The sequence below is a fragment of the Chiloscyllium plagiosum genome, chromosome 2 (genome assembly GCF_004010195.1).
Source record: "Chiloscyllium plagiosum isolate BGI_BamShark_2017 chromosome 2, ASM401019v2, whole genome shotgun sequence".
Taxonomy (NCBI): domain Eukaryota; kingdom Metazoa; phylum Chordata; class Chondrichthyes; order Orectolobiformes; family Hemiscylliidae; genus Chiloscyllium; species Chiloscyllium plagiosum.
The window spans coordinates 127,799,671-127,813,102 of record NC_057711.1 but is presented as its reverse complement, the minus strand read 5'-3'; the positions used below and the strand labels follow the sequence as shown (position 1 = coordinate 127,813,102).

Sequence of the window (13,432 nt, the reverse complement as noted above, 5' to 3'; positions counted from 1 at the left end):
GACCAGTGGGGTTCTGTCCTGGTGGCGATTGGAGGGGCAGGGCTCAAGGGCGGAGGAGCGGGAAGTGGAGGAGATGCGGTGGAGGGCATCGTCGATCACGTCTGGGGAGAAATTGCGGTCTTTGAAGAAGGAGGCCATCTGGGTTGTACAGGGGTATTGGAACTGGTCCTCCTGGGAGCAGGTGTGGCGGAGACGAAGGAATTGGGAATATGGGATGGCATTTTTACAGGGGGCGGGGTGGGAGGAGGTGTGGTCTAGGTAGCTGTGGAAGTCAGCCATGATTGAATGTTGGAGCAGACTTGATGGGCTGAATGGTCATATTTTGCTCCTATGTTTGATGGTCTTTTGGTTTTGGCTGATCTCCAGCCCATTTTACCATATGCTGTTTCCAGAATTGATTGGCATCTCCCTGGCACTGTTGTGAACACAGCCAAGCACAGTCAGTCTGGAATTGCCCTGCACGGTGCTGGACATTTGCCATGGACATGGTAGACAGGGCCTATCGGTGCCTCATTTTGAGGACTTAGTTCAGGAAGTCATGCTGTACACGGTGGTTCACAGATCAGCAGCAGAGACCACAACACTATACCATGTCAGCCTGATCTTACGTGGTCACCCAGCTCAGTGCAGTCTTACCTATCTGGAGGAATGCCCAGCACTGCAGGAAGAAAGCCCATTTACTTGGTCACCCTGTCAGTGTAGGTTCCTTCTGATACCTCACACTCACTCGATCTCTACTGTGGACTCACCTCCCACTAAGGCTCATGCTCCAGCTCTCTCACTAAAGTATGCAACATCCTTTCCACTTGTCCTCGCCACTCTAACTCCTGACACTGTAAACGTTTCATGGCCCCTTACTCGGGAGACCTCCCCACCTGTACCAACAGTTACAGCTGTGCCAACCACTTTCATCTCCCTTCGTGCCTGTCTCCCTCTCATTCAAGTAGGAAACCAGCCCACAATAGGGCAAAAAGATGGTTGGTGTGCTGCCTGTCATTCAGCTCCTCCCCCCATATGGGGGCAGGATCCTGACTTGGCTGCTCCCAAGAAGGACCTTGACTGCTATCAGAGGCTGATTACTGCACCAAGACCCCCTGAACAAAGAGCGTACCCTTCTCCCTTGATTGGACTCAGTCCAGTTGTTGACAACTGCAGTAAGTGCTCCGACACCAACCTCACCATCAAACCAGTGGACAAGTTGGGGGGGGGGTGCATGGTAGTTTGGCGCTCTGACCTCTACACCGCTGAAACTAGGCGCCAACTTGAAGACACCTCCTCCAACCACCCACTCGACAATGGCCTCACCCCTCATCACCAAACCATTATCTCACCATACACAAAGTCATCACCTCAGGGGATCTCCCACCCACAGCTTCTAACCTCATAGTTCAGGAACCCCGCACCACCCAGTTCTACCTCCTTCCCAAGATCCACAAGCCTGACCACCCTGGCTAACCCATTGTCTCAGCCTACTCCTGCCCCACTGAATTCATCTCCACCTACCTCGATAATATTCTATCCCCCCAGTCCAGATATTCCCCACATACATTCGGGACATCATCCACATCCTCCACCTCCTCCAAAACTCCCATTTCCCTGGCCTCCAATGCCTCATCTTCACCATGGACATCCAATCCCTCTACATTTCTATCCGCCAGGACCAGGGCCTCCAAGCCCTCTGTTTCTTCCTGTCCCGACATCCCCAACAGTACCCTTCTACTGACACTCTTATTCGTTTGGTTGAACTGGTCCTCACCCTCAACAATTTCTCCTTCGAATCCTCCTACTCCCTCCAGATGAAAGGGTAGCCATGGGTCCCAGGTATGCCTGCCTCTTTGTTGGCTACGTAGAACAGTCCCTCTTCCATAGTTACACCGGCACCACTCCCCACCTCTTCCTCTGCTACATTGATGACTGTATTGGCGCCACCTCGTGCTCCCGCAAGGAGGTTGAACAGTTTATTAACTTCAGCAACACATTCCACTCTGACCTTAAAGTCACCTGGACCATCTCAGACACCTCCATCCCCTTGCTGGACCTCTCCATCTCCATCAACGATGACCAACTCAACACTGAAAGTTTCTACAAACCCACCGACTCCCACGGTTAACTGGATTACACCTCCTCTCACCCTACCTCCTGCAAAAATGTTATCTCTTATTCCCAATTCCTCTGCCTCCGCCATATCTGCTCTCAGGAGGACAAGTTCCACCACCGAACACATCAGATGGCCTACTTCTTTAAAGACTGCAATTTTCCCTCCCAAGTGGTTGAAGATGCTCTCCAAAACATCTCATCCACATGCCACACCTCCGCCCTCGAACCCCACTCCTCCAACCGTAACAAGGACAGAACACCCCGGTCCTCACCTTCCACCCCACCAACCTCCACAGAAATCGCATCATCTGCCGACATTTCCACCACCAGAGATATATTTCCCTGCCCACCCCTATCTACTTTCTGAAAAGACGGTTCCCTCTGTGACTACCTGGTCAGGTCCACACCCCCTAACATTCTCCCCTCCTGGCATCTTCCCCTGCCATCGCAAGAAGTGCAAAACCTGCGCCCACACCTCCCCCCTCACCTCCCTTCAAGGCCCCAAAGGAACCTTCCACATCCATGAAAGTTTCACCTCCACTTCCACACGTCATTTATTGTATCCATTGCTCCTGATGCGGTCTCCTTTATATTGGGGAGACTGGATGCCTCCTCGCAGAGCGCTTCAAAGAACATCTCCAGGACCAATCAACCCCACCGCCCCATGGCCGAACATTTCAACTCCCCCTTCCACTCTGCCAAGGACATGCAGGTCCTGGGCCTTCTACATCGCCTGGAGGAAGAACGCCTCATCTTCTGCCTCAGGACCCTTCAACCCCATGGCATCAATGTGGACTTCACTAGTTTCCTCATTTCTCCTCCCTCCATCTTACCTTAGTTCCAACCTTCCAGCTCAGCACTGTCCCCATGACATGTCCCACCTGTCAATCTTCCTTCCTACCTATCCACTCCACCCTCTTCTCTGACCTATCACCTTTACCCCCACCACTATCCCCCTATTGTAGTCTTAGCTACCTTCTCCCCAGCCCCACTCTCCTCCCATTTATCTCTCCAGACCTGAGGCTCCCAGCCTCATTCCTGACGAAGAGCTTTTGCCCGAAACGTCGATCTTCCTGCAACTCGAACGCTGCTTGACCTGCTGTGCTTTTCCAGCACTGCTCTAATCTTGGTTCTCACTGTCCACCCTATCTAATCCTCTGGAGCATCTTGCATGTCTCTGTTAAGTTACCTCTTAACCTTCTTCTCTCTAACAAAAACAGCCTCAAGTTCCTTAGCCTTTCCTCATAAGACATATCCAGCAACATCCTGGTAAATTTTCTCTGAACCCTTTCTACTGCTTCCATGTCCTTCCTACAATGCGGCGACCAGTACTGTATACAATACTCCAATTGTGGCTGGACCAGAGTTTTGTACAGCTGCAACATGACCCCATGGCTCCAAAACTCAATTCCTCTACCAATAAAACCTAACACACCGTACGCCTTCTTCACAACCCTATCAACCTGGGTAGCAACTTTAAGGGACCTGTGTACATGGACACCAGGATCTCTCTGCTCATCTACACCACAAGAATCTTATCATTAGCCCAATACTCTGTATTCCAAAGTGAATCACCTCACACTTTCTGCATTAAACTCCATTTGTCACCTCTCAGCCCAGCTCAGCAGCTTATCTATGTCCCTCTGTAACCTGCAACATCCTTCAGCACTATCCACAATCCCACTGACTTTAGTGTCATCCACAAATTTACTAACCCATCCTTCTCTGGCCTCATCCAGGTCATTTATAAAAGTGACAAACAACAGTGGGCCCAAAATAGATCCTTGTGGTACACCACTAGTAACTGAATTCCAGGATGAATATTTCCCATCAAACACCACCCTCTGTCTTCTTACAGCTAGCCAATTTCTCATCCAAACTGCTAAATCACCCTCAATCTCATGCCTCTGTATTTTTTGCAATAGCCTACAATGGGGAACCTTATCAAATGCTGTACTGAAATCCATATACACCACATCAACCACTTTACCCTCATCACCTTCTCAAATAAGGTTTGTGAGGCATGACTTACTCTTCCCAAAGCCGTGTTGACTATCCCAAATCAAATTATTTCTTTCTAGATAATTATAAATCCTTTCTAACACTTTACCCAATCGAAGTAAAGCTCACTGGTCTATAATTATCAGGATTGTCTCTATTCCCCTTCTTGAAGAAGGGGTCAACATTTGGTATCCTCCAGTCTTCTAGCACCATTCCTGTAGACAATGACGACGTAAAGATCAAAGCCAAAGGTCCGGCAATCTCCTCCCCAACTTCCCAGAGAATCCTAGGATATATCCCATTCGGCCCAGGGAATTTATCTTGAGAAGCTTCTCACTGGCCATCTCATGTTATTTTCCCAGTTCTCTCACCATTGCCCACATCAAACGGGACCTGGAAAGATTGCCCTTCTATCTCTGTTTCCTTGCTGTAATCTGATACTTCTCTCTATGGTCCAGTTTTGACTTAATGGAATCAGTCCCAATATTTGTAACAGTTATCAGAGAGATGGGAAATCAGGGAGTGTCATATAAAATCACACTGAATGTTTAGTTTTTACACTGCCCCAAAAACTTATAAAAGTTTGATTAAACATTCAGTTTATTTAACAAATCATGATAGAATTTTCTTCTTTTTGCAAATTCCAAGTCCATAGATATTGTATTTGTATAATTGTATCAGTACTTGTGAAGTAGTGTTAGTTTTCAGCCCTAGCCCTAGATTGTTACAGAAGTAACAATCTAAATGCTATTGCAATTTGTCTTGGTAGGCATTTAAAAACCTTTAATATTGCTGCTATGTCCCTCATTCTAAGTCTCTCAACTACTGGAAACTATCTGCTTTTATCTACCTGATATAATTTCCTTTACACATATCCTTTCATAATTTTAAAATTACTCTACCACATTGTGCCATGACCTGCAACTTGCTGATGAAAGAAACAATGTCAAAAGGTGTGTATTATTCATCAGTGACTGCAGTCCATGGTTATTTCATTTGCTCTTGAAAAGGAGCTCTGCAGACAGATAATGTTTCAACTATCCACCTAAATGTTCAATAATTTATTAATAATTAAAAAGAAAGTGTATTGCTCATTAGTGCTAGTGTGTGCCTGGGGTAGGACACGAAAGAAACATGGACCTATCAGTCTTGCCAAATAACAACCATCCTGACAAATTTCTGCAGTTAGATGTAAAAGCATTAGGTACAAATCCTGGTTTAAGCCAATTTGGTTTTACAGGTCTCTCTGGAGCAGCTCTGAGTGGTCGTCAGTGGCACAATCAAGTCTGTTCGCCAGTAAGTGATTCAAACATCTTCACATTGTGCATTTGCTCTGAGAATTGCAAATACATTGGAAATGCTTTTATATGTTATTTTTTCAAATTTAAATTCACTCAGATAAAAAGATATAAAACATTCATATAGATGACTCTGGAAATATGATCATACAAAGCCTATATTTTAATTCATTAAGTGTACTTTTGTAATTGTTCTTTGCATTTTAGGAAATAACTTGTTTAATCGGTTATTTTTGTGCATTCAAATGGACATTTGCAACCATTTCCTGACAAAAATTAATTGAATCAAGTTTACAGCAGAGTCATCACAAATTGATTCTGATAATAGTCCTGTGAATTACATCAGTGTCACTGCACTGTTGTGTATTAAATGTCTTCTAGGCTAAAGACCAAGATGCGCCAAAGAAGTTCAGCTTACAATTGTATGGCGATGGCCCTCCACTCATTGATAATGTGCTCAGCAAACATATCACTCTTCAAACCTTGGAGTCCACCATCAAGAGGAATCCCTTGTATGCAGACCAAAGGACAGAAAACAGCTGGCAACTGAACAAAGCTCATCCATCATGGACAATTCAGGATTATGACAGACAGTCAGAACAAACAAATCTAGCTGATCATTTAAGCAAGGTGATACATGATTAAAATACCGTTGTTAGTAGATACCACAATTTATGTAATATTATTTTGCACCTAGGGGCTTATTAAATGTCACAGTGTAGTTCACAAAGACAATAAATATACATTGAGTTATAAAATACTGGGGATATTTAGTAAAGGTACAATTAAACATAAAATAAACATGAGGGGCAACATTTTTACAGAGAGTAGTTTGAGTATAGAATGAAATTCCAGAGGAAGTGGTGGCTGCAGGTAAAGTTACAACATTTAAAAGACATGAATAAGAAGTGTTTGGAAGGATATGGCCAAGTACAGGCAGGTGGGACTAGTATAGTTTGAGATTATGCTTGGCATGGATTAGTTGGGCCGAAGGTTCCATTTCCATGCTAGATGACAATGAATCTATACTTCAATAAATCTTCTGAATTAAAAGAGAGGAATCATAATGTAGCAGAGAGTTTTATAAAGAATATTTCACAGTGCAAAACCAAAGGGCCTGAAGAATCTACGGTCAATGCAATGCAGATACAAAAATCCCAGGCAGAAGAATTGGGGTGCCTAGAGGGACGCAATACTGAGTAAATGTATTTGGAGAAGATGGGCAGGGATACACTTGTATGTGAGGACTGTATGAGTACGACAGGTCAATCAGCTTAACCTCAGTGGTGGGGAAATTATTGGATGCAATTCTGAGGGACAGAATTAATGTGTGCTTGGAGAGGCAGGGATTAACCAACATGTGGCTACATGTGTTTGTTAAGGGGAGGTCATGTCTGACCAACTTGATTGAATTTTTAGAAAAGGTGACCAGGTGTGTAGATAAAGGCAATATATTTGATGTAGTTTACTTGCTCTTTAGCAAGGCATTTACTAAGGTTATGCATGGGAGTCTTATAGCAAAGTTACAAGCCGTGGTTTCCAGGGAAATCTGGCAAATTGTATCCACAATTGGCTGAGTGGCAGGAAGCAAAGGATGATATTCGAGAACTATCTTTCCAACTGGAAGTCTGTGTACAGTGGTCTACAATGGGGGTCAGTATTGGGATCCTTGCTGTTTGTTGTTTATATAAATGATTTAGACTTGTATGTGGGAGGCTTAATTTCACAGATGACACAAAAACTAGTTGCTATGACCCGGCAGTGAACCCTTCTATTAATTAAGCCAAGCTCACAGAAAAGCTCACCTCACCTCCTAATCTGTTAAAAAGATGAGTGACAGAGAATTCTTCAACTCCACTATTTAAAAAAATCAAATTATTCCTTAATTCTAAAAGTGAACATTAAATAACAACTATTTACAATTCTAAGCCTCCCTTTCTCTTAACTGCTTATTATCTGCCTCCAACTCCATAACAATATGCTGTTCCAATAAGACTGCTATTAAAATTACATCAACTAATTTCAAAGCCACACAGCGGCTGTCATCGTCGGTGTCTCTCTTCTTCCAACCGAAGATCTCCCTGGGTCATCTTCTTTCTTTTACTGCAAATATTTTTTATATGAAAAGGTACCTTTGACAGAGAGTGTTTCGATGGAGTTACACTGTTGATGGCAGTTACTCTACCTAACTTTCAAACTGGGGAAAAAGTGAGGTCTTTCAAACAGCCTGCCTTTCTTATCCTCCCAGCATCAGATCGTCTCATTGGTTTGACGTTGGCAAAACAATAAATTTAAACACAATTGTGTTTTATCATCCTGAGGCATAATTTAAACTGATTGGTTAAATTCAAAATGTTGTCAGAATAGAAACGGACTTAGGCATCTATTTCACAATGTTACATTTTTACAATTTTCCAGTACCCTCTGAGACTGCTAGCTAATCATAGGACAGGTGCTTGTAAGCTCTCAGTGCAAAACAGCATTCATTCTCTCTTAAAAATATAGTACACACCTTCACCTTCATAACATAAAGTGGTAAATCAGAGGATAGCCTTAGATTACAGGAAAAGTATAGATAGGTTGGACAGATGAACTGATCAGTGACAAATGGAATTCAATTTGGATTAAAGTAAGGTATTGCATTGGATAAGACAAATAAGGCAAGGGAACACATGATGAACAGTAGGACACTGTGAAGTATCGAGAATCAGAGGGATCTTGGTGTGCATGTCCCCCAGTTCTTTAAAATATCAGGACAGATGAATAAAGTGATTATTCTCTTCTGGCTGTGAGAATTACTGACTGTCTAGCATTTATTACTGATTCATGATTTCCTTTATCAGCTGAGGCACAGAATTGGAGGTTATGCTGGAACGAACTATTGGTTAGGCCACAGCTAGAGTATTATGTGCAGTGTGGAGTCTACATTATAGGTGGGATGTGATAACATTGCAGAGGTGATTTACCAGGGATGTTTGCTGGGCTGGAGAGTTTCAGTTATGAAAAGAGATTGGATAGCTTGGAGTTGTTTTCCTTAGGGCAGAGTAGATTGGGAGGGAACATGATGGTGATGTATAATATGAGGAGTGCAGATTGAGTAGACAAGAATGAACATTTCCCTTTCATGGAGGGTTCAATGACCAGAAAACATAAGTTTAAGCTAACAGGCAAAAGGATTAGAGGAGATGTGAACAGAAATCTTTTCACCCAGAGTGTGGCGAGAATCTGGAACTTGGTGCCTGTAAGAGTGGTCAAAGACAGAATCCCTCCTAACATTTAAGAAATATTCAATTCTCGTCTCCATGGTATAGGAAGGATGTTGTGAAACTTGAAAAAGTTCAGAAAAGATTTACAAGGGTGGAGGGTTGGAGGGTTTGAGCTACAGGGAGAGGCTGAACAGGCTGGGCCTGTTTTCCCTGGAGCATCGGAGACTGAGAGGAGACCTTATAGAGGTTTATAAAATCATGAGGGACTTAGATAGGGTGAGTAGTCAAGGTCTTTTTCCCAGGGTGCAGGAGTCCAAAACTAGACGACATGGTTTTAAGGTGAGAGGGGAAAGATTTAGAAGGGACCTAAGGGGCAACCTTTTCAACAGAGAGTAGTGTGTTAATGGAATAAAAACTACCAGAGGAAGTGGGGGAGGCTGGTATAATTACAGCATTAAAAAGGCATCTGGATGATGTATAGGAAGGGTTTGGAGGGATATGGGCCGGGTGCTGACAAGTGGGACGAGATTAGGTTGGGATATCTTGTTGGCATGGACAAGTTGGACCAAAGGGTCTGTTCCGTGCTGTACATCTCTATGACTCTATGGCTCTAAGTATTTAGATGTCCACTTGCATTGCTAAAGCAAACAAAGCTATGGGCCAAGTGGTAGAAAATAATTACAATAGTTAGGTGGCTGTTTTTGACTGGCATGGACGTGTTGAGCTGAAGGACCTTTTTCTGTGCTGTAGATGTCTACAACATGGGCTTTGAAATTGAGCAATCAAAAAGCTACTGAACAGTTGAATGATCTCACAGTTATCTCATAATGAAGCTCTGGCTATAGTTGTGCCAGGGTTTCCCCCTCAATGATGTCCATCTGACCTTTATAATGTTAAATATTGTTAAGTCTCTTCACAGCCACCTCCATCCTAAGGCACGTGCTTTCCCTCCAATCCATCAGCTGCTCCTAACTCAGTAGGTGGGGCTGCTGGTGTCCTTGTTGGAGACAATCGTCTTGATCCTCTAATAGCTTTGATAGACTATCTGCCATCCTTAATTGATATCAATTGCACTCCCTGGCCAATAATGGGCTTCTTGTCAAAAATCAGGCCAAGTGAATGACATTGACCTGATGCCAGGTCATGATCCAGAAACTAACCCAATATTAAGCCCCTGATTCCAGATTAAAACTTCAACCCAGTAACTGCATATTGATTACTGAGGACATGATGTAAAGAAAATAAGATGGCTACAGGTAGCAGAGTTTCAGATGAGCTCCAATTAGCTGAGGACTAAAGTCAGGAAGCTATCAAGATGGTCATTGGAACAATCACATTTTGAGATGGCAAAAATTTCAATGAGTGTTTCTGCATCCATTATGATAAGGTAGGGCTGTAGGATAGAAATATTGCAGCTTGGACACTTTTATTGCAGCTATAGTACATTGAATTGCAGCTCAGAGTTCAGTAGAGTATTGACTTTGTGTACTCCCGTATTATGATGAAAGTAGTTGGCTGCAGCAACAAATATGATGTTAGGGGCTTGTGCACAGGATTTAGGAGTTGGCTCTGATCTTGCTGATAACAAGTTGAAGAATTGGTGCATGCACAGCATTTGTACATAATAATAATAAGCAAGGAGCTAAAGATGATCAATTATTTACAATATACATTAGTGTTTGGAGATTGGATGTGAACATGCTATTGTCTAGTTTGTAGGTGGCACAAAAACAGCGGGGAAGGCAGGTGGCGAGGATGACACAAAGAGTCAACAAAGGGATATAGACTAGTTAAGAGAATCTGCAAAAACTTCGCAGATTAACTATAATGTGGGAAAATATGAAGTTATCCACTTTGGAAGGAAGAGAAGTGCTGGATATTATCTAACTGGGAAACCCTTCAGAAAGCTGCAGAACAGAGGGATGTGGAGGTTCATACACATGAATCACAAAAAGTTAACATCCAAATTCAGCAGGTAATAGGGAAGACGCATAGACTGTTGGCCTTTATTTCAAAGGTACTGGATAATGAAAGTAGGGAGATCTTGCTAAAACCATACAAGGCACGAGTCAGACCATAGCTGGAATACTGTGAGCTGTTTCAGTCCCTTTATCCACAGAAAAGTACATGGGCATTTGAGGCAGTCACAGAAGGTTCTTTAGATTGATCCTAGGGATAGGAGGATGTTCTTGTGAGGAAAGGTTGAATACATTAGGCTTGTACTCATTGGAGTTTATAAGAATGAATGAATGAAACGTATAATATCCTTAGAGGAGGGGCGCTGGGAATACGATAGGTGGAAGGAGGTGAGGGTGAGGGTGATAGGCCGGAGAGGGGATGGGGGCAGAGAGGTCAGGAAGAAGATTGCAGGTCATGAGGGGGGTGCTGAATCCGGGGGTTGGGACTGAGATAAGGTGAGGGGAGGGGAAATGAGGAAGCTGGAGAAATCTACTTTCATCCCATGTGGTTGGAGGGTTCCTAGGCAGAAGATGAGGCGCATTGAATGGCAGGGCAGATATGATGGACCAAATGGCCTACTTCTCCTCCAACATCTTCTTGATCTTATGGTTGAGAGGTGAACCTATATATAATCAAGTCTAACATTGTATGCAATAAATATTCTAAACCATCCATTTCAACATCCATGTTATGCTAATTTAATAATAGTTTACTCAATTAAAATATGTATATCTTTCAATAATATTGCACCTATGATTGTAACATAGGAACATAGGAATTAGGAGCGGGAGTAGGCAATTCAGCTCTTCAAGGCCACTCACCATTTAACATTATCATGGCTGATCTTACTTTGGTCTCCACTCCACTTTCCTGCCTGCTCCCCACAGCCCTTTAACCCAGCTTTCATCAGAAATGGATCGATTTCTTTCTTGAATCTGTAAATTGATTCTGCCTCCACTGCACTCTCGGGCAGTGAGTTCCACAGATTCACAACCATCTGAGTGAAGTAATTTCTCATTGTCTCAATTTTAAATCTACCTCCTCTCACTTTATATCTTTTGTTTGAGTCTGTCCCACGAGGGGAAACATCTGTTCAACATCCACCTTATCCATCCCCTTCAGCATTTTATATCTGTCAATCAGATGCCCCTCAATCTTCTGAACTCCAGTGAGTGCAAGCCTAAGCTGTTCAACTGCTCCTTGTACACCAGCCCTTTCAGCCCTGGGATCAACCTGGTGACCCTGCTCTGAACAGCCCCCAGTGCCTCCACATCCTTCCTCAAATAAGGAGACCAAAACTGGACACAATATTCCAGGCGTGGACTCACCAAACACCTTGTATCATTGTAACAACTCTTCTTCATTTTTCTAATCCAGTCCTTTTGCAATAAATACCACGTTTTCATTTGTCTTTCTTGTTATATACTGCACCTGCATACCCACTTTCTGCGATTGGTGCACAAGGATGTCCAGATCTCTCTGCACTGATGCACTATGAATCCTTTTCCCATTTAAATAATAATCTGTCACTTTTATTTTTCCATCCACAATGAATAATCTTGCACTTATTCACAGTGCACCCCATTGGTCAGGTTCAGGCTCATTCTCCTGACCTGTCAATAACTATCAGTAAACTTTTTATCTCCTCATCACTGCCTGCTTTCCCACATATTTTAGTATCATGCATGACCTTTGCCTTGTTACACACTATCACTGCTTGCAGATCATTTAATTTAAAATTGTAAATAATCGAGGTCCAAGAACTGAACCCTGCGGCGTTACAGTTCGCCATCCAGAGAAGGACTCAATTATGCTGAAACACTGCTTTCTGTCAGTCAACCAATCCTTGATCCAAGTCAACACTCTACCCTTAATCTCCTGGGATCTAACATTGTGGATCAGTCATTTATGTGGCACCTTGTCAGAAGCCTTCTGGAAATCTAGATGTGCAAATCCACCAGATCCCCATTATCCACCTCGTTGGTTACATAGAGTCATAGAGTCATAGAGATGTTCAGTTGGAAACAGGCCTTACGGTCCAACCTGTCCATGCTGACCGGTTATCCCAAGTCAATCTAGTCCCACCTGCCAGCACCCGGTCTATATCCCTTCAAACTCTTCCTATTCATATACTCATCCAAATGCCTCTTAAATGTTGCAATTGTACCAGCGTCCACCACATCCTCTGGCAGCTCATTCCATACATGTACCACCCTCTGTGTGAAAAAGTTGCCCCTTAGGTCTCTTTTATATCTTTCCTCTCTCACACTAAACCTATGCCCTCTAGTTCTGGACTCCCCAACGCCAGGGAAAAGACTTTGTCTATTTATCCTATCCATGCCCTCATGATTTTATAAACCTCTATAAGGTCACCCCTCAGCCTCTGATGCTGCAATGAAAAAAGCCGCAGCCCGTTCAACCTCTCCCTACAGCTCAAATCCTCCAACCCTGGCAGCATCCTTGTAAATCTTTTCTGAACCCTTTCAAGTTTCACAACATCTTTCCAATAGGAAGGAGACCAGAATTGCACGCAATATTCCAACAGTGGCCTAACCAATGTCCTGTACAACTGCAACATGACCTCCTAAATCCTGTACTCAATACTCTGACCAATAAAGGAAAGCATACCAAACGCTTTCTTCACTCTCTGATCTAACTGCAACACCACTTTCAAGGAGCTATGAACTTGCACTCCAAGGTCTCTTTGTTCAGCAACACTCCCTAGGATCTTACCATTAAGTGTATAAGTCCTGCTAAGATTTGCTTTCCCAAAATGCAGCACCTTGCATTTATCTGAATTAAACTCCACCTGCCACTTCTCAGCCCACTGGCCCATTTGATCAAGATCCTGTTGTAATCTGAGGTAACCCT

At 43.4% G+C, this 13,432-nt stretch overlaps 1 protein-coding gene across 1 annotated transcript in view; it reads left to right on the top strand.

Annotated features, from left to right (window-relative positions):
• The first annotated feature begins 5,232 nt into the window (after window positions 1-5,232).
• The window catches only part of LOC122558077 (major intrinsically disordered NOTCH2-binding receptor 1-like), a 27,583-nt gene continuing 19,383 nt past the window's right edge, over window positions 5,233-13,432 (top strand). Inside the window, exons 1-2 of the mRNA XM_043706400.1 lie at window positions 5,233-5,394; window positions 5,778-6,026. Coding sequence (XP_043562335.1) covers window positions 5,233-5,394; window positions 5,778-6,026 — 411 coding nt within the window. The remainder of the gene's footprint in view (window positions 5,395-5,777; window positions 6,027-13,432) is intronic.